Source organism: Triturus cristatus, chromosome 11, assembly GCF_964204655.1.
Source record: "Triturus cristatus chromosome 11, aTriCri1.1, whole genome shotgun sequence".
NCBI lineage: Eukaryota > Metazoa > Chordata > Amphibia > Caudata > Salamandridae > Triturus > Triturus cristatus.
This window is the reverse complement of record NC_140594.1, coordinates 4,499,427-4,521,035: the sequence shown is the minus strand read 5'-3', so window position 1 is coordinate 4,521,035 and position 21,609 is coordinate 4,499,427. Positions and strand designations below refer to the sequence as shown.

The 21,609-nt window shown below is 50.6% G+C and overlaps 1 protein-coding gene across 2 annotated transcripts in view; it reads left to right on the top strand.

Moving 5' to 3' along the window:
- DHX37 (DEAH-box helicase 37) overlaps positions 1-21,609 on the top strand; it is a 536,866-nt gene that overhangs the window by 411,907 nt on the left and 103,350 nt on the right. For both annotated transcript variants that reach the window (XM_085634634.1, XM_085634635.1), the window contains exons 18-22: positions 270-376; positions 645-833; positions 6,480-6,604; positions 6,800-6,916; positions 14,603-14,775. In XM_085634634.1, the coding sequence (XP_085490760.1) occupies positions 270-376; positions 645-833; positions 6,480-6,604; positions 6,800-6,916; positions 14,603-14,775 (711 nt within the window). The remainder of the gene's footprint in view (positions 1-269; positions 377-644; positions 834-6,479; positions 6,605-6,799; positions 6,917-14,602; positions 14,776-21,609) is intronic.

Below are 21,609 nucleotides of genomic sequence, written 5' to 3'. Positions count from 1 at the left end.
CTCCTCTCGAGATGTTAGTGAACTTGTTTGCCGCTCTGTTTGTCATGTAGTGGTATGGGTTTATTCTGAAGATGTGCTATGTGCTGTGGTTCGCTGTCATCAGATGTGCTTATCATATGGTTTTGGATCCACAAATATCTGAACTGACCTCCTGCTGGCTCAGCGTTGGCTTTGAAATGCCCATGACACTCTACTGTTGGCTGGAGGTGAATGTGCTGCCTTATCTGGTCGTAGAACAATGAAAATGTTAAGTCTCCTGTTTCTGGCAGGTTGTCAACTTCCCCTTCCCGTCCCCTCCCTCCACGGATGCACTCATTGCAGCTGAAGAGATTCTGATCTCCCTGGGAGCCCTGCAGGAGCCGCCCAAGGTTGGACGGTAAGGCAGCTCTGAGTGTTGGTCTCTTGTGAGATAGGAGCCCGGAGCGATGGCTGCAGCTTCCAGCTGTGCTAAAGGTGTGGATGAAATGCACATGGTATGAATGAGCTTTTTTTTTAAAAACAGTACTTGCTCTAAATGTGATGTTTCAAACTTTTCATTTGCAAAAGTCTTGCTGGGTCTCTTGTGTCGCTCCGAGTCAGCTTCTGATCAAAGCAACTGTTTATTCCAGAATGTTCTGATTTTGATTTTTTTCTACTATTTTCAGACTGAAAGACTTGCAGAAAGCTAAGCTCAGCTGCCCCATCAGTCCTTTGGGACGGACAATGGCGTCTTTCCCTGTAGCGCCGCGATATGCTAAAATGCTGGCCTTGAGTAGACAGCATGACTGCTTGCCATACGCCATCGTCATCGTGTCTGCAATGACTGTGCGTGAGCTCTTTGAGGAGTTTGACAGGTAATGTGCTCTTTTGCCCCTCACAGTTCTCAGCAGTGACTGTAGACACGCAGTATCCAGCGCAAATCCTAGACCTGAGTCTGTCGATAGGCGCTAGGAAAGTAGGAACATCAGGGTCTCCTTAAGATTTCACCAGATGAAATAAGGTGGGCTTGTTCTAGAAATCACGCCTTGTTAAATATTGGAATTCTTGGCACATCCTAGGTGAGAATGAATGACTATCCCACTTCCAGCCACCAAGATGATGGGCAGAGTAGTGGACAAGACCCAATTAAATGAGTATTTATGGACCTGCAGATATGAGCTCAATGGCTTACCTTTTGGGGACTGCATCAGGCTGATAGAAAAGGAAGATGCCGCACTGAGCGGCACTTTTTGAGTCCACATGGTTAATTTCACTACCTTTGGGGTGTTAGCTGGGAATGAGCACAAAAAAGTTTTTAGTCATTTGAAATAAAGGTTCATCCTTCACATATGAAGGCCCTAATCCACAAGTGCCCATACTATCACTTTATTTCACTTTCCTTTTTGTGTTGTTAAAGTTGTAGCGTTCATCTTTATTCCACTTTCCCGAGCCCTACTGGAAGTTCTACAGCATAGTGATAAAGAGCCTCTTTTGACATGGGCAGCCCCAACTTTTTGCCTGGGTTTGATTGTAGTTCACAGGCTCACAGCCAACCAGGTCCCCTGTGCCAGTGCTGCTTCCCTAAAAACAAATCTCCAATTGGTACCTCTACCCCCTGTAAGCCCCTAGTAAGTGGTATCCTGGGTACCTGTGGCCTGGAAGCTGAAGAGGGTCCCCTGGTCTCCCCCTGCCATTGACCCTGCCACTGCCCATGCCCTTGTGAGGTGAAAAACAAAGTCAACATGGCACCCTGCCTGGCTGTCATGCCAGCCAGCAGTGCCTGGAGGTATAGGTAAGTCACCCCTTTAGCAGGGATTACAGCCCTAAGGCAGGGTGCAGTATACCACAGGTGTGGGCATATCTGCATGAGTAGATATGCCCCTACAATACTTAAGTCAGTCCTTAATTATTGTAAGTGCCAGGGAAGCCATGAGAAGTACATGGGCTGGAAACTCGCCAAATCGAGCTCTCCAGCACCATGATGGCTTCTCTAAACCCAGGAGTGTTGGGTCCCAAACAACTCCCTGTAAAACAATCCCCACTGATGCCAGTGTGAGATTTATTACACTATGTACTCACAGGGCACCTCGGAGGTGCCCCCTGAAAACCTACCGACCCTGGTGTGGTCACTGTCTGGCTTTAGGCAGCCTGCCACACGGTCATGTTTCTGGACCCCTGGGCGGAGAACCTCTGCTCTAAGGGACCAGAAACAATGCACATCCTGGGCTGAGGTGTGACCCCTCCTCCCCCAGAGTGGGCCAGCACTCAAAGAAGGAAGCTTCAAAGGCCTGCCCCCTTTGTAATGCAAACCGCCGGCCTCTGCTGCGAGCAGCAGATGGCAACCCCCACTTTGGGCAGGAAAACCATATGGAAAAACTAGACGTATAGGAGGTGTGCCCACCTCTACTAACTCCTCCCCTAAGGTGGGGGAGATGAGGTGAAACACATTTTTCAGGTCCGGCCATATTCAAGAGGAGGAGGCCCCTCCAATCAGGGCTAGGTCTATGCCCCCCCACAGGTGGTTTGCATAATTGAGGGTGTAGTCACCCCAGGTGAGGTGGCTGTGAGAAAGAGCCTCTTTCTGCATGGTTAGCCCCCACGTTTTGCCTGGTTTTGACGTGGTTTCTACTGTAGTGCACAGAGTCCCTGCCATCCAGGTTCCCTGTGCCATTGCTACTTCCCTAAAAACATATCCCCTAAAACATATCCCCAATTGGTACTTCTACCGCTTGTAAGTCCCTAGTAAGTGGTAACCTGGGTACCTAGGTCCTGGAAGCTGAAGAAGTTCCTCTGCCCCCCCCCTTACTGGGACCATGCCACTGCCCTTGCAGTTTGCATGCCCCTGTAAGTGAGAAAACGACAAAGTGGACATGGCACCCTGCCTGGATGCCATGCCAGCTATCACTGCCGGAAGGTATAGGTAAGCCACTCCTCTAGCGGGTCTCAGCGCTCTAAGGCTGGGTGCACTATACGACTGGTGAGGGCATATCTTCATCAGCAGAGACGCCCCTACAATATTGGGGTCCATTCCTTAATATTGTAGGTGCCAGTGAAGCCACAGAGAGGACATGGGCTGGAAACGCAGCAACTCGAGTTTCACAGCACCCTGAAAGCTTCACTGAACACAGGAGTGTTTGATACCAAACTACTCCTCTCAATAAATCCCCAATGATGCCAGTGTGTGATGTATTGTACCATGTACCCAGAGGGCACCTCAGATGTGCCCCTTGAAAACCTACCAACTCTGGCATGGTCTCTGACTGGCTGTAGGCAGCTAGCCACCACCAGACATGTTTCTGGACCCCTGGATAGAGAGCCCATGCTCTCTGGGACCAGACAATGCACATCCTGGCCAGAGGCGTCAAATCTCCTCCCCCAGGATGGGCCAGTGCTCGAAGGGGGAAGCTTGAAAGGCCTGTCGCCTTTGTGATGCGCCCCCCAACCTCTGCTGCTAGCAGCAGATGGCAGCCCCTAGTTTACGCACCCAGTTTGGGCGGGAAAACCGTCAGGAAAACTTAAGAGAATAGGAGGTGTGCCCACCCATGCCCACTCCACCCGGTGGTGGAGGAGGGTAGGTGAAGCACATCACCCCAGTCTGGGCTAGGTCTATGCCCCCTCCCACAGGAGGGTGGCACATTAGTGGATGCAGTCACCGCAGGTAAGTTGCCCATTGGCTCTACCTGCTACTCTGCTTAAGCACCCCTAAATCTAGTATTTAGGTGGCTCACCCAGACCTAGAAACTAGATCTGCAACAACCTAAGAAGAAAGAAGACATCCCTGCAGAGAGGACTGAAGACAACTGCCTTTGCCCCAGCCCTTCCAGCCTGTCTCCAGCTTCTGCAAACATGTGACCTGTCTTGCAGACAGCAACCTCTGAAACCCTGGGAAGACTGCTGCCTTCGAAAAATACTCCAATCTCCCATGGACAGCGGACCTGTCCAGAAGAAACCAACTCCAAGGACTCGGGATCAGGCCGTTCCGTGTCTCCTGCCCAGTCTGCACCCGACGCCCACGGCCCGAGTCTGAGTGGCTCACCTGCTCAGCGATTCTGACCTCAAGTCCAGCATTGCCTTACCTCTCCTGATCACCACGGTGAAGAATGAATCCTTAGGCTCCCCCTGACCGTGACCAGCAAGAAGACTCCAACGTCGAAAGTCACCTCTGCACCCGACGACCCTGGACCTTGGTGTGCTGAACCGACAGTGCCCCTACAACCACCTACATCTCTACTTACCTCTGCTGTCATTGGTCTTCCTCCGGCAACCATAGATGCCACACCTGCAGCCTGTTTGCCAAAAGAAGAAACCCCTTGAAAAGCATTGGGCGCCTGATGCTGAAATTGCACCCTGCACCGGGCCGCCCCTTTACCGCTGGTGGTGTATGTTAGGTGCTGCTTTGTGGCCCTCCCTGTGCTAGTCCTAACCCCCAAAGCTTGGCCCACTGATCACCGTGTTGGCTACTCTTTGTCATGCAGAAGTGCCCTTGAACAGGCATACATTTTCACGTTATTGTATGCCCCTCCTGCTGAGTGATGCACATTACAGTGGAGCAGAGTCTGGGGCTCCTTCACTTCATTCCACACATTGGTGGGACGGAGCAGTAATTGCTAGGTATTTTCAAAGGACAGTTGGTTTTCCACTAGTTCCAACATAGATTTAACTCCCAGGAATGTTATTGCTTGAGCTGTTGACTTCAGATAGTAAATAAAAACACGGTTGGTGTAGTAGATTACTGGCGGCGGTTGGAGGAGGGCCTGGCTGGCGGCAGCAGAAGCAGGCCCTGGGCAGAGGCGTCTGGAGCAGGGCCTGGACGGAGGCAACGGGAGAAGGTCCTGAGCAGGCGGCGGGAGCAGGGCCTGGACGGAGGCAACGGGAGATGGTCCTGAGCAGGCGGCGGGAGCAGGGCTTACACGGAGGCAACGGGAGAAGGTCCTGAGCAGGCGGCTGGAGCAGGGCCTGGACGACGGCGGCGGGAGCAGGGCTTGGACGGCGGCGGCGGGAGCAGGGCCTGGACGGCGGCGGCGGGAGCAGGGCCTGGACGGCGGCGGCGGGAGCAGGGCCTGGACGGCAGCGGCGGGAGTAGGGCCTGGGTGGCGGTGGTGGGAGCAGGGCCTGGGCGGCGGCGGTGGGAGCAGGGCCTGGGCGGCGGCGGTGGGAGCAGGGCCTGGGCAGTGGGTGCAGGGCCTGGGTGGCGGCGGCGGTGGGAGCAGGGCCTGGGCGGCGGCGGCGGTGGGAGCAGGGCCTGGGTGGCGGCGGCGGTGGGAGCAGGGCCTGGGCGGCGGCGGCAGGAGCAAGGCCTGGGCGGTGGCGGCGGCGGGAGCAGGTCCTGGGCAGCGGGTGCAGGGCCTGAGTGGCGGCGGCGGGTGCAGGGCATGGGCGACAGCAGCGGGAGCAGGGCCTGGGCAGCGGGTGCAGGGCCTGAGTGGCGGCGGCAGGTGCAGGGCATGGGCGACAGCGGCGGAAGCAGGGCCTGGGAGGCGGGAGCAGGGCCTGGGCGGCGGCGGTAGTAGGGACTGGGTGGCGGCGGCAGGAGCAGGGCCTGGGTGGCGGCGGCGGCGGGAGCAGAGCCTAGGCGGCGGCGGGAGCAGGGCCTGAGCGACGGAGGGAGCAGGGCCTGGGTGCAGCGGGAGCAGGACATGGGCGGCGGTGGGAGCAGCTCCTGGGCTGTGTCGGCAGGAGGAGGGCCTGGACTTCTATGGGATCAGAGTTGGGCTCTTGTGAAACCAGGGCCTGGACACATGAAGAAGCATCTGGACATGTGGGAGCAGGGCCTGGACATATGTGGGAGCAGGGCCTGGACATATGTGGGAGCAGGGCCTGGACATATGTGGGAGCAGGGCCTGGACATATGTGGGAGCAGGGCCTGGACATATGTGGGAGCAGGGCCTGGGCATATGTTGGAGCAGGGCCTGGACATATGTGGGAGCAGGGCCTGGGCATGTGTAGTAAGGAGGGCCTGAGCACGTTTTGAAGTAGTCTGTACATGTGCACGGTCTGGGCACGTGCAGGAGAAGGGTCTGCGAAAAGCGACTCCGTTCTCAGACGTCAAAGATATCAGAGACAGACCAAGATGCCGATGTGGTCGCACATCCTAGAAGTAGTGAGGGTAAGAGAGAGCGCTGGTGTAAGGACTGCCGTTAAAGTAGGTAACTTGTACTGCTCCTGTGTTGCGTTGTTCTGTAGATAAATAATTCCAGTGCTATGAAAACACATTTTCTGACTTTACTTTTATGGAAGATGTTATAGATGCGTCATACTTGTGTTTATCCTCATTAATTGGTGTTTCTTTTTAGAGCCTAGTACCTCATCTGTATTATTGTGAGTCTTTCGTATGCAATCTCAAGACGCATGAGTCGATGCATCTGCCCCCCCTCACACTCCTCCCCTCCATCACCCCCCTTCACCGAAAGCTCCTGTAACCTAAATAACACAACGTAGAGATGTGGCCTCGTCTGACAGATTTGTGTGATTGCTCCAGTTATCTTGGTATGGAGCGTTTTTTAACATGATCTTTTTTTCAGGCCAGTCGTAAATGAAGACGAGAAGGAAAAGCTAAAAGGGAAGAAAGCAAGGGTGGTCCAGATGAAAAGGATTTGGGCTGGACAGGGGCCCTCACAGGAGCTGGGGGACCTGATGGTGATGTTAGGTACTGATACTATTTTTCTGCTGATATTTTAATGTATTTCCTGTTTTCTTAAGAGTGTTTGAGACCCTGTTGTTTACAGAGATGTCTTTACTCTCTTGTGTCTTCTGATGAGATGTTTGTAAGTGAGGAGTACTCTAGGATGTCTCATTAAAGATTCCTTCGGATATGTTTTTCTCTGTCACTAATCGTTTTTAGGAGCTGTGGGGGCGTGTGAATATGCTGGATTTTCTCAAAAGTTTTGTGAAGACAACGGTTTACGGTACAAAGCCATGCTGGAGATCCGTCGTCTGAGAGGACAGCTGACGACCACAGGTACAAGCTCAGACAAGGTTTCAAGGCACACAGTGAAGTCTTAGAGGACGAGAGTTAGCCAGCTAGTATGTTTTTTCCAGAAAATTGATTTAATGAAGGGAACGTGCTAAATATTGCCATGTAAATGTGGCTGTGTTTGTTGGCCTTTTAAACTAAGTATGAGGTGTCATCAGAAAGTGGGTAAATTAAAAATAAATCTAGGTATAAGGCGATGGTTCTGTGAGCTGTGAAATGGTCAGCCCCAGAGAATCGCTAGGGTCGAAGCCTGTCTCCTGGTTGGCTTTTGGGAAGGATAGACTTTAGACTGGCAAATGCTGGATGCTGGTGGTATCTTGTAGAGGCCGAGTCAACATGGGAGGGTGAGCAGGGGGAAAGCGGCAGCCTAGATCTCACCAAACATTCAGCAGTGCTGCTCTTTGCTCTCTTTACAGCAGTGCAGTTCTGTGCCTCTGCTCTCTTGCAGCTGTGCTGCTCTTTACTCTCTTTACGGCTGTACAGTTCTGTGCCTCTGCTCTTTTTCAGCAGTGCTGCTCTTTGGTCTCTTTATGACAGTGCAGTTCCGTGCCATTGCTCTCTTGCAGCAGTGCTGGTCTTTGCTCTCTTTACGGCAGTGCAGTTCTGTGCCTCTGCTCCTTTTACGGCAGTGCAGTTCTGTGCCTCTGCTCCCTTTACGGGAGTACAGTTCTGTGCCTCTGCTCCCTTTACGGGAGTACAGTTCTGTGCCTCCGCTCTCTTGCTGCAGTGCTGCTCTGTGCTCACTTTACGGCAGTGCAGTTCTGTGCCACTGCTCTCTTGCAGCTGTGCTGCTCTTTGCTCTCTTTACGGCAGTGCAGTTCTGTGCCTCTGCTCTCTTGCAGCTGTGCTGCTTTTTGCTCTTTACGGCAGTGCAGTTCTGTGCCTCTGCTCTCTTGCCACAGTGCTGCTCTTTACAGCAGAACAGTTCTGTGCCTTTGCTCTATTGATGCAGTGCTGCTCTTTGCTCTCTTTACGGCAGTGCAGTTCTGTGCCTCTGCTCTCTTGCAGCTGTGCTGCTCTTTACTCTCTTTATGACAGTGCAGTTCTGTGCCACTGCTCTCTTGCAGCAGTGCTGCTCCTTGCTCTCTTTACAACAGTGCAGTTCCGTGCCACTGCTCTCTTGCAGCAGTGCTGGTCTTTGCTCTCTTTATGGCAGTGCAGTTCTGTGCCTCTGCTCCCTTTACGGGAGTACAGTTCTGTGCCTCTGCTCTCTTGCAGCATTGCTGCTCTGTCTTTGCCCTCGTTTAGCAATGCTGCTTTATGCCTCTGCTCCTTATTAGCTTTGCTCTTTCCATGCTCAGAGCTGCATTGATCCTCCACATTTATTTATTTATTTAAAGTTTCGTATAGCGCGAACATGACCCCGAAGCGTATCAGAGCGCTTTACATACGGTTTAAGTCGACAAAGGAACAGCTAGGGGAGAGAAATCAGGGAAACAGTGGGACAAAATACAGCAGGTGCAGGATGAAATTGAGGACAAAGGCAGGAGGTTGGGAGAGACCGACACGTAGGGCAATAAACAACAACAAGGACAAACGAGACAGAATACAGTAACTTAGCGGCAAGAGCAGCACAGCAATCTAGTTCAATGCATTGTTCATTAAAAAAAAATGTGCTTCTGTTTTGAAAGCAAGTGTAGAGGGAATCAGTCTTGTTTCCACTGGGAGGGAGTTCCAGTTCTCGGGGCGATGCCAGAGAATGAACGATTGTATGTTTTAAGCTTATTACATTTCTTGGGCTTGAGCAGCAGTGTGCCGGTGCTCCTTGTGGCCCGGGAGCCACCAGAGAGTTCCAGCTTGTTTGTCAGGTAGAGTGGGGTGTTGAAGTGTAGTGCCCTATGGGTCATACAAGCGATCTTAAGTTGTATCCTAGCTTCAAAGGGAAGCCAATGGAGCGATTTCAGGTCCGGCGCGATGTGGGTGTTCTTCTTGGCGCCCTTGATGAGTCTAGTAGCAGCATTTAGAGATGCTCGGATAGGTGCTAAACTGAGTTTCGGCAAACCACAAAGAGTCGCATTGCCGTATTCTAGTCTGGAGATGACACATGCTTGCACCGCCAATTTAAAGTCCTCATGGGGAAGGAAGGGTTTCAGTTTTCTTAGGATGCAGAGTTGGAAGTTCGCTCCTTTGATGATCTGATGTGGTCATGCATGTTTAGGTTTTTGTCAAGCACAACACCCAGTGATTTAGTGGAGTCCACGATGTGAGGTGTGCAGTTGAGTGCTGTGAGGTTACGGAAAAATTTCACCACCGTGAATGTTTGCCTAGCGGGTGCAATGAGGAGGAATTCCGTCTTGAGGGCGTTTAGTTTGAGATGGTTGGAGGTGAGCCAGTTGAGGGTTTTGGGAAGGGTTCCATTGAGGGAGTTGATGTCTTCGGGGAGGAGATTTTCATGTAGAGTTGGGTGTCGTCCGCGTACATGTGATATTGGATGTTAGAGGCTTTAAGAATTAAAGTCAGAGGTGCAAGGAAAAGGTTGAAGAGTGTGGGGGAGAGTGAGGGTCCTTAGGGAACACCAAATGTGCATGGGCTTGGGTTGGAGAGAGACTGGTTGGATTTGACTCTGTGTTCTGTTGCTGAGGAAGAAGGAAAACCATTTAAGGACCGTGCCTGAGAGCCCCATCCTGCGTTCCAGGAGGGAGAGTAGATTGTAATGTTTGACAGTGTCAAAAGCCGATGAGAGATTGAGCAGAATTAAGAGGCAGGCTTCATTTTGGTTGAGTAAAGTGAGAGCGTCATCCACAATGTGAGTGATTGCCGTTTCTGTGCTGTGGTCAGTGCGGAAGCCCGATTGGAATAGGTCGAGAAGCTGGAATTGCTCAATGTGTTTGCGTAGTTGTTCATGAACACATTTCTCCAGAAGTTTTGCCAGGGTGGGTTTGTTGGTGATTGGGCGGTAGTTGTTCAAGTCAACAGGGTCAGCAGAGGGTTTTTTGAGAATAGGGAGAACTATGCCTGCCTTCAAGCAGTCCGGGATCTCGCCTTGCAGAAGTGAGGCGTTGATGATCTTTGACCATCATTTGATCATTGAGTGGTGCTAGTGAGCCAATCATTTCTTTAAAGATGTTGGGGGGAAGGGTATCATTAAAGTGATTTGAGGGTTTAAGGGTCTAGAGAGTGTTGCAGATGGTAATGACATTGAAGGGAGTGAAATGTCTCCAAGAGGCCTTGTTTTTGAGTGGAAGATCAAGAGTTGAGGTCTAGGGAGTGGAGTCAGAGGCGTCAGGAGAGTGCGAGAGTGAGTGCAGCAGACCTTAGGTCTGATTCGATTTTTTCTGTTTTTTCGAGGAAGAATTTAGAAACCGAATCGCAGTTTGTTTGTGGGCGAGACGGGTGCTGAGATTGGGAAGAGGTGTTGTTGGATTGAGATTTAATGAGCTCAAAAAGTTGTTTCGGGTGATTTTTGGCTCTGTCAAGTTGTTGTTTGACCAAGCTGGCTTTCACCATCCTAATGCGTTTGTTGTATGGACTTCTTTTGATTCGTAGAGCTTTTAGAAGATCTGTGGAGGGAGAGGATCTCCACTTACGTTCAGCTAGTCTAAGACTGCGTCTGTCAGCATTTAGAACCACGGTTTGGAGTCTTTTATGGGAATTCTTTTTAGTTGAAGTGGGGCCGTATCATTCAAGGCAGATAGCATGGTGTTATAGTGTTCAGTGAGGTCGTGAATGTCAGACATGTTAGCAGGCGGCGGAAGGGAGAGACTGCGTCACTGTATGAGCTCACTGATGCTTGTGTTATGGAGCGGTCTTTTCCACTGTTTTAGTTTCACTGGTTGAGCAGCTTTGTGGATCCAGCTTTCAAGTATCAGAAAGTTGATAAAATGATGGTCAGACCAGTCACATGGGGAATGGAGTCGAGATGAATGTAGCTGGGGTTGGCGATGATGAGATTCAGTGTCGAGCCTAAGTTGTGAGTGGGGCCGTCGCAGAATTGGGTCAGCGATAGGTCGGTTAGGAGGTTTTTGAGGGATGTAACCAACTGATCGTGCGGGTCATTCCAATGGAGATAGAAGTCACCAAGGAAGATCTGGGGGGAGTGACTGCCACGGTTGGAGGAGATGGTTTCCATAACTTGTTCGATTAGATGGAGGTTATCACCTGGGGGGTGGTAGAAGATGTGAAGGCTGCATAATGGTCTGTGTGTGCTAGAGATATATATGCATAGGTATTCACAGGCGGAGAGATTAACTGAAGGGAAGGGGACTGTTATGCTGTGAGAGAGTTGCTGAAGATGCAGGCTATGCCCCCTCCCACTTTCTTAACTCTGTCGAGTCTGATAATGCTTCGACTAGGAGGGACTAGAAGGTCAAGGATAGGGCCAGAGGAGTCATTGAGCCAAGTTTCTGTGAGGATAAGGAGGTCCAGATCTTGGGCAAGGATGAGATCAGCAAGGTCTGTGGCACGTGGCACCGCTGATCTGCAGTTAAGTAACATGCTTTTCAGGTGTAGTTTGTGCAAGGTGTCTGAGTGCGCGGGTTATGTGGTGGGGATCTGCAAGAGGTTATTGATGTTTGAGGAATTGGCGTTGATACTGGGCGCTCTATGGGGGTTGGGCGTGATGGTTTGGATGGGTACAGCATTCCCATGTTTAGGGAGTGACGAGTTAGGTGCATTAGGTGACGTTATGGTAAGGATGGGTTCCGCATTCCCATGTTTAGGTAGTGACGAGTTAGGTGCATTAGGTGACCTGATGGTTAGGATGGGTTCCGCATTCCCATGTTTAGGGAGTGACAAGTTAGGTGAATTAAGTGGGGCTGTTTGTGAGGATTTAGCATGGACTGAGCTGTCCGAGGGAGGAGAGGTGTACTCAAGGAGGAGAGAGAGAATATCAGCTTCTGAGTATGCAGAGGTGTATTCAAGGAGGAGAGAGAAAATATCAGGTTCTGAATAAGGATTTATGGATCTGGTAGGTCTAGAAGGGGCAGTAGGGTCGGGAGTGGAGGTCGAGTAAGGGGCAGAGGGTTTCGGGTGAGTCAAAAGTGGGATCTCATGTGTTGTCAAGGAGGCAGTGAAATGAGGGAACTCAATTGAGTGCATTTTTGGGGGGGGGGGGGATCAAGGGCTAGCTCTTCGGTGGCCTTAATCAGTTTGAGGGTGACAGATTTGAGAGAACGCAGTTCATGGCTTATTTTCTTGAGCTTAGACGCAGGATCAGAGTGTGAGTTACAGGGCATGTGAATTGGTGTAGGCGGGTGGGAGAAATGGGAGGGAGGAGGGGGGATCAGGGCAGGTGATCTTGGGGGGTGGAAGGACCACTGATGGAGAGTTCCCTATCCGATGTGAGAGTGCGCGATGCGGGTGGGCGATGTAAGGGAGGTTAGAGGAAGGGAGGGTGGATGAGTTCCTGTTGGAGAGTGGGCAAGCCCGCTGTATAGTGAGGGAGTTATGAGGGCAAGGGCTAGTGGGAGCGGGGGACGTGTTGGAGAGGTGGTCGGAGCGAGGGCTAACAGATGCACCGTGATTATTGGCCCAAGTCTGGTCAGGTTGTGGCAATGTGGGTGAGCTGGGGACGCCAGGGGTTGGAGGAGCTGTGGGCCTGTGTGTATTGATCGTGGTAGGGGTGTCAATCCTCAGGCTGTGGTCCGCAAAAGAGGGATCCAGGATCTCATGAGATGGGGTAAGGGTAAAGTCGTACTTAGTTTGAGTAGGGTAGTCGTTGGGGACCAGAGATCCAGGGAGGGGGACGGCCATCTTCGTGAGATATCAGTATTGTTGGTAATATACCCCAGGAGGGGGTGGCCATCTTAGTGAGAGAACAGTAAAGTCAGTAATCGGGCGAATGAAGTCCTTCAAGGGGCACTTACCCCAACAACAAGGAGTGGAGGTAGAATACCAAGAGCGGACGTAAATCCTGAGTCCTCAGAGCGCCAGTCCGAGTCCTTTTGGTAGGCGCAGAAGATATTGGCGAGGTGGGAGCAGGGGGCAGGGATACCAGCAGGCGCAGCGATGTCCCCGAGTCCAGAAGTATATACACGCGGCGGGACTGGGGGCACAGAGCCCCGCCAACACAGCGGGACCACATGGTTAGTGGCCGTATCATTCTGAACCTCTCTTCTCCTATGGCAGTGCTGCCCTGTGCCTTTGCTCTCTTGTGACGGAGCTGTCCTTTGTCTCTGTTTAGTGCCTCTGTTCTCTTGTGACGAAGCTGTCCTGTGTCTCTGTTTAGTGCCTCTGCTCTCTTGTGGCGGTGCTGCCCTGTGCCTCTGCTCTCTTGTGGCGGTGCTGCCTTGTGCCTCTGCTCTCTTGTGGCGGTGCTGCCCTGTGTCTCTGTTTAGTGCCTCTGCTCTCTTGTGACGAAGCTGTCCTGTGTCTCTGTTTAGTGCCTCTGCTCTCTTGTGGCGGTGCTGCCCTGTGCCTCTGCTCTCTTGCGGCGGTGCTGCCTTGTGCCTCTGCTCTCTTGTGGCGGTGCTGCCCTGTGTCTCTGTTTAGTGCCTCTGCTCTCTTGTGACGAAGCTGTCCTGTGTCTCTGTTTAGTGCCTCTGCTCTCTTGTGGCGGTGCTGCCCTGTGCCTCTGCTCTCTTGTGGCGGTGCTGCCTTGTGCCTCTGCTCTCTTGTGGCGGTGCTGCCCTGTGCCTCTGCTCTCTTGTGGCGGTGCTGTCCTGTGCCTCTGCTCTCTTGTGGCGGTGCTGCCTTGTGCCTCTGCTCTCTTGTGGCGGTGCTGCTCTGTGCCTCTGCTCTCTTGTGGCGGTGCTGCCCTGTGCCTCTGCTCGCTTGTAGTAGTGCTGCCCTGTGCCTCTCTTCTCTTGTGGCAGTGCTGCCCTGTGCCTCTGCTCTCTTGTGGCGGTGCTGCCTTGTGCCTCTGCTCTCTTGTGGCGGTGCTGCCCTGTCCCTCTGCTCTCTTGTGGCAGTGCTGCCCTGTCCCTCTGCTCTCTTGTGGCAGTGATGCCCTGTCCCTCTGTTCTCTTGTGGCAGTGCTGCCCTGTCCCTCTGCTTTCTTGTGGCGGTGCTGCCCTGTGTCTCTGCTCTCTGTGGCAGTGATGCCCTTTTCCTCGGCTCTGTTGTTGCAGTGCTGCCCTGTCACTCTGCTCTCCTGTGGCAGCGCTGCCCTGTCACTCTGCCCTCTTGCGGCAGTGCTGCCCTGTCCCTCTGCTCTCTTGTGGCAGTGCTGCCCTTTTCCTCTGCTCTCTTGTGGCAGTGCTGCCCTGTCCCTCTGCTCTCCTTTGGTAGTGGCATAAATCAACATTTAACAAATGAATCAGCGGTGAACACTTAGCTGCACATGGCAAGTAACTGCTGAACTATCAAATCATTCTAGAGCAAACATAAAGCAACACGTTTGTAAAAACCAAACGAATTTCAATGCAACGTGCATTTACAATTTTTTAAAATGCATTAAAAATAAAATGAACTTTAAAGTGCAAATGGGGGGCGGGGGGGTTCAAAGCAGAAAAAAAGGAAGCTCACATTAGTTGAGGGACATATTTTGACTGGCTGCACTCTGTAGCCCCTGAAAACTCTTCTGGAAGGAGTATGCAGCTCAGCCAAAATCTGAGGCGTGTCTGATAGGCTGACACGAGAGAAGCCCCGATGCTTGTTCGTCCATCTTAACAGCGAAATATATATATTCTACCTTTGGGCTCACTGAGTCTACTTGCCTTTGATTCAGTTGGTGTATGTCATATCTTATCTGAGGTGATTTTTCAGCATCACAAGTTCTCTCTTTGTCCGCAGTGAATTCCATCTGTCCCGACGCTGGCCTCTTTGTAGATCCAAAGATGAAGCCACCAACAGAGGCACAAGTTCTTTACTTGCGGCAGATCCTCATGGCTGGACTTGGGGACCATATTGCTCGGAGGATACAGGCCGAGGAGCTGCTTGATGAGAAGTGGAGAAATGCTTACAAGGTAGTGAGCTGTCTGTTCATGAATAGTGTTTAATTCACCTGCTTCAGGCCTCGTACTTATCATCCATAACTTAGCTACCGTCAAGAGGCTCACAGTTACAAGTTAAATGTAACCCTTAACTCCTTCAACCTTGCCATCTCCTACCCGGATAAACGTGTGGTTACGATATTATTTATTTTCCTCCAGTGCCTAGCTTGACAGCGTAGTGAGGTTTTCCAGTATCCCCTCAGAGTTACCAAGAACAGTAATCCAAGCTGAGGGAGTCTATTCTTTTGTACATTCAGGGGATATTTGACGAAAGTCTAGTGCCTCTTTAGGGGGGTCACATCCCCCCCTTTGAATGCTGCATCCTGCCCACCTTGTTTATTGTTCATCCCAAAGTAGATACATTACCAGCAACTGTGATTGCGGCACATTTCATTTCCTTCGCCAGCTGTTCAGTAATCTCCAGCCTTTTGCCTCTGTCATGGTTTATCCTAATAGATCTGATAAAGGTCTGCCCAGGTAAGGCAGAGTGTGAAGATTTCTTCTAAAATGCCCCATGAGTTCTGCACTCCGCACAATAGGTCGACCGGTATTCTACCATTGTATAGCGATTGAAATATCGACCTACAAATATTGAATCCACTATCTCAACCTTACTGCTACACCGCAGAGTAAATCTAGGTGAGTGAATGTGAAGTTACTTTCCTTAAGGATGTAGATGCAGGCGATGTAGTAGTAGGCGACTTAGTGGACGTTGTACTCTTGTAGGTTGATATTTGGACTGCGATATAGTGACTGTAGCCCTGGTAGACGTTCTCTGTAGCCAGTGTCTCTTTGCAATAAGTTCAGTGCAGTGTCTTACTGCCAGTTCTTCTTTAAATATTTTGACATTTTAGCTTTCTGTGGTTTAGATACTTGTTCACCTTAATGTGCCCTTGTTTATTCCTTTTCTATAATATGCATTTGTGATAAATGAGCAGGTGGAATGCAGGCTAGTGACAAGTTACCTTCGGCATTTATTCAACTCACAACAGAACAGCTCACTGGAGAAATAATGGAACAGGAACTGAAATATCAAGTCTCTCAAATCCTTGTTGTCTCGCAAGTGTTGTATGAGTTAAAGTTTGTCTACTGGTTCCTCTCAGACAGTATTCCCTTCAAAGACATCAGGTCAAAAGAAAAAGAAGGGGTTAGACAATATTCCCCATTGTCTTTGGTGTTTTTTTCCCCCAGAGTTTTCTTGTGCTTCCCCTTTCTTCACTGATTTCAGGGAGAATCGGCTCTGAAGTGTCGGCCTTATCCTTTGTCCTTGCTGGTTCCGCTGTCTTGCCAAGAAAGAGGAGGTACAGTTAGGTAGGTGAGCTGGACACTGTGTGTCCCGGAGCCCACACCCCTTTACATCAGCCTCATCTTTTTCCCTGAGCCCGGCTTGCCTGCCAAGAAAGAGGAGGTTGAATATGGTTGGTGATCTGCAAGCCTGTATGTCCCGCTGCAATTCTCACTCTCTGTGCTTATGTAGAGAGCATATAACCCCCTCATCTATGAGAGCTGTGATTGGTTTCCTCCCTAGAGATGCCTTTTGAGGTGCCTGTGATCATGATTTCATGTCCCCTACTTCTGCAGTGAGAAACTACATGGCTGTTTCATCGCTTCCTCTGTGCTGTGAGAAATAGAAGCCAGGATCTACCTGACCCCTCTGGAATCCTTACTCTTTGCCTCCCCAAGCCAGACTGAGAAAAAAATGACTCCTGGGCACGGGCAGTACAGTGTCCTTTATGTCTACATGTGGGAGGGTGGGCTGGTGACAACCTGTCTGCCCAAAATGGAACACCATGCCAACCGTCAAGGCCAACACAGATCAAGCGGCACGCCAAGAAGGGATACAGCTCCTGGCCTATTCTGCATCTAAGGTTTCTAAGCAAATAACTAAAAAATTCACAATAATGACTGTTCACCACATCCAGCAAGCAAGACTGGATGGCTTCTCTAGGCCTCCAGATGTGTATTTTCAGATCACGTTTGAAAGCGAGAATGACAACTTTCGGAGTTTTGTGGTGTGGGAGAAACACTTCCAGGTTTACTGTCCCGCTATTCACATAGTGTTTGTTCCCTGTGACTGGAAAGGTTCTGGTGGTGGTTCTTCTGCTATACGAGGTGATCCCCCTTTATCCTTGTATAGCACTGTCAAAATCCGTTTCATTGCGATAACACCAGCGTATTACACGTGGACCTTTGTCAGCGTCGAGGTCTATGAGTATCGTACCTCACATACGGCGTAATGCGGCAAGTACCAGAATTCGAGGCCGACACAGGTCCATGCGTAATACACTGGTGTTAATACAGTTTTTCGGATTTTGACAGTGCTACACACAAAGACAAGGTGTTGTAATACTTTTGGCATCCTACGCAAGTGAAGCAATAGATCTATACCTCTGATAGGGTTATTGCACTTTTCTACATTTCTTGAGCATCACATTATGACGCAAAGAGTCTTTTAAAATTCCGTGTCTACATGGACATAATCACCCCCACAAGCCCTGAAGAAGTCTTTGGTTAGGGACGAAACGTGTTGGCTACTTCAAAATTCAGAGAAGAAAAGCTTTAAAAGTATAAGAAGATTGTGAGTAAAAAACTTATTTTAAGAAAAACTTTGATGGAGTCTGTGCACTGTTACTCAAATTGTTTGGGTAATAATGCAACTGTACCCAATTTATAATGTCTTATGATGGTTGGTGGGTGCTAATCATTTTCTTGAAATTAATCTATGCAGTTTAGCTCATGTGCACTACTCTTTGTACTCCGATAATCCAAAGGAAGTGATAAGATACGATTCTTCTTGTAAATCACATCTTTTAATATCTTTAGGAAGTGAAGGGCAGTGTTACAGTTTGTATATTTATGTTTTTTTTTTTTATATATTAAGTGTTTAGTGAAAACCCTATAAAATGTTCTGATGAAAATAAAATGCAATCAGGACTGTGTAGATAGACTCATCATCACATGCACAGAAGCACACCTCAGATCTGTGATTCTATTGCTCTAAGGGGAATGGGAGCAGGTGATTTACAGGGCCGGCTAAAGAGGAGCAATAAAGACCTTGTCCATTGACCGGGCACAATGACAAGTATTACTCCAAACCCTTACAGGTTCCAAGGGGCACATGGGTCCTAATGGCAACTTTACATTCACAGCATCTTTCCATAAATAACTGTTTGACAAGTTTTTATCTTCCACGATAACAGTAGTTGGAGCGTCAAAAAGAGAGGCCCGCCCCAGTGCAGCAAGATTATGCAGTACATAAGTAAGGCAAGGTATCTTGTGCCCCTGGTCGCACGAAAGGCAATCTTTAATAATACATTGATTTAGGGACGCTTTCGGGTTACCAGATAGAGATCCACCAAGAAATGTATCCCCATGTTGCTAAATCTTCTAAATGAGGGAGCCAAGGTTTCCCGGGGCAAATACAATGAGGAGTGGAGGCAGGAGCACAGGGAGGCGCCTGCAAAAGCGATTCTCCTCCACCTGTAGAGCAGAGGAATCCGATAACCCCACCCCCCCACTCATGTAAAGCCGTAGGGCGGCCTGGAGTCTTCTAGGTTTCCACCATTGGTGTTCAGTGTGAGAGGTTGGCCTGGTATATGCCGTCCACTAGTTCAAGTGGGCACCTTGTACCAGTCCAAACAACCCTTGTTGATGATTAGGTTAAAGACAACTGTAGGAGAGTAGGATCTGCTTCACATGGTTACCCCCACTTTTTGCAACTGTAACACTGTTTTTCGACTTTAGTCTGGCCGGGGCCCTGCTATTCAGGACCCCAGCCTAGCTGCGTCCTCTCTAAATTGATTCCATGTACTTTAGGTACACTCCAGATTGGATTCTGGGGTACCCTTGTGAGTCCCTAGTATATGGTATACTATGTACCCAGGGCATAGGTACCCCAGAGGCCTACCAGGGGCTGCAGCATGTATTATGCCACACCTGGAAAGCACTCCAAAATGACACCACAGGTCTGCTGCTGCAGCCTGGGTAAGGTGGTGCATGCACCCATTACAGAGACGTAGGTTCACTATATCTCACCCTATCACTGCACACATAAACCTATCAGTCACCCCTTTGGCAGGCCTTATCAATCCTGAAGGCAGGGTGCTTGGTTATATGTGAGAGGGTGCCCATGCGTGAGCAGACTCCCTCTGCAGCCTTCGGAATCTCTTCTCCGGGGTTTTCAGTGGTGCAGCCTGACCATATACTCTTAAGTGCATTATAACCAAACGGTAAATGCTAACTTTGGACTGGCTGCACGGAAACATGTTGTGTTTGGTGTCAAACAAATCATACCCCCACACCAGTAACTGGTGTGGGAGTATGATCCCACCCTTCTAGAGGGAGAGACACGACCGCACCGGTATACCCAGTACCAACTTAAAAGAGCCCTGGCATCACAAATTGGATGCTGCAGCCACAGACACGGGTCTGGCCTCCTGCTGCTGACCGAAACTCCGGCAGGGGAGGCCTGGACAATAGGTTTCCTGTCAGAGGGAGGTGTAACCACTTCCCAGACAGGCTGATGTGTATTGGGGCTGGGTGGGAGCACTCTCACAGTGCTTTGAAGTCCTGCACTGGGGGCACATTTGGTGTCCCTGTGCATAGTCCAGCTCAAACCGGTTTAGGGGCTACCAGCGCCTGCTCTGGCGCGAAACTGGACAAAGGAAATGGGTGTAGCCACCCCTCTTTCCAAACCCTCCCATAGGTGGGTCCCCTGAGTTAGTCCAACCCCTTTCTTTGGTATAAGTAAAGAACCCTTGGCAACAGGACTTTAGATATCCCTGGACGCAACTCTGCAACTGAATCCTGGGACTTCGACGCTCTACTGAGGATTAGAGGACTAAAGAAATCTCCCTTGGGGTCAAGGAGTGACTCCCCTGCTTGGCAGGCACCAACAAAGCAATTGCCGGTCTGCATCTCCGAAACTCCCGCCGGACTCCGAAGTATCTGCAGCCGAGGAAGAGGATGTTCGAGGCATATGGGCTGCAGATTACACACTTTGCATAGATCGCCATCTGGTGTTGGGTCTGGATGTTTGCACTTGTTTTTGTCCTGGAAAGTCTTTGGAAGTCACAAGATATGTGACTCCTCCTTAGGATCATAGTGCGCATGGGCATCGGCTCCATCCTCAGATTGTTTTTTTCCGCCATCGGGTTCGGATGTGTTTCTCGTGCTCCAGTTCGGAGCCGTTACCGATTCCAGTTTCGACGCGCAATCCTTCACCTTTTCGACGGTATTGTCTCGAACGCGACCCCTAATCAGTGCGCATCTCTACCAATCTCCCATTCCGGTCGTAGAAGCAGGCCTTCGGGCCGACCCGAGCCTTGGCATCTGGCTCATGGAAAGGACGCCATTTAAGAAGTGTCCTCGATGTGGGTCGAAGTTTCCCCACACCGATCTGCATGAGGTGTGTAACCTCTGCCTCTCTCCCGAGCACGAGGCCAGAGACTGTCCCGCTTGTGCCTCCTTCCACTCGAAGAAGACCATCCGGGATCGAAGAACTCTAAGGACCATGGCTCGCTCGTTGAGTTCGATCCCCAAGGACATCTTCCACGAGGGTGTTGATGTGCCAGAGGAGCGGGTCGAAGAAGAGCTCATCAGCGCCTCCGAAGCTGATGACTCCGACATCGAAGAAGTGACTCCAGCTCAACGGGTCGTAAGTACATACGTTGACCCCGACCCACTCCCTACAACAACAAAGGCTTCGGTCACACCTTCGCCTTCGGGCTCAGGTGCACACCGACACACTGCTTCCCATGCCCCGCCCTCGGGCCTGGCAAAGAAGCCTACCGGCGACTCGGGCTCGAGTCTGCCTGTTACCAGTGCCCAAACCCAATCATCGGCACCGAAAAAGAAGCCGCACCCATCCTCGGGGCCGACTGCTACTTCAACCCCGAAGCCTTCGGGACCGAAGACTCCAACTAGTGACTCCCCGGCACCGAAAAAACAATCGAAGCCGACGAAGAAGCCACTCCCCAAAAGTTTGGATTCATGTTCTTCAGAGCCGAAAAAGGCATCGACACCGAAAAAACACACAGAAACCGACAAATCGCATGGCTCCAAGCCCAAAACAGCTCTACAGCCAGCGCCGAAAAAGCCCTCGATGCCGACACCCTCGACACCGAACACCCAAACTTCTTTGGAGGAGCTTTTTCAACCAGACCCTCAATAAAAAACTTTAACTAAAGACCCTAAAACCGGCCAATTGACTCTCAGTTCCAGAAAAAGACCACTGAACATGCCTACACCAGCTCGACCACCTAAAAGAAGGGATATAGCCACATCACCTCTTAGGGTACCCTCTCCACCTCCAACACCACCTCCTCCACCCCTCGCACCTAGGTCTCCTACGCCATCCCCTCCACCAGTAGATGACTACACATATGATGACACAGGGGACGGTGACGATAACGTGCCAATAGATGACCCCAGTCCTCCAGGCTCCCCTGACCCATGGAATGACTATAATACACCTGATGTCCCTAATATATCACAAGAAAACATCTACCCCTCTAGGCCTTCACCACCAGAAGATACCATGGGGTTTAATCAGCTAATACACCGAGCTGCCCAGTACCACGGGGTCGACCTCCATACAGATCCAGTCGAAGATGATTTTTTAATGGACACTTTCGACACCACCCAAAGGTCCACATCCACTTTGCCCAAGCTAAAAGGGGTGATTAAACACGCTACAAAAGTATTTCAAGACCATGTCGGGACTAGAATCATCAACCCTAGAATTGAAAAGAAATACAAAGCTGCCCCTACAGACCCAGCTTACATTAGGGGCCCTGTTCCATTAGA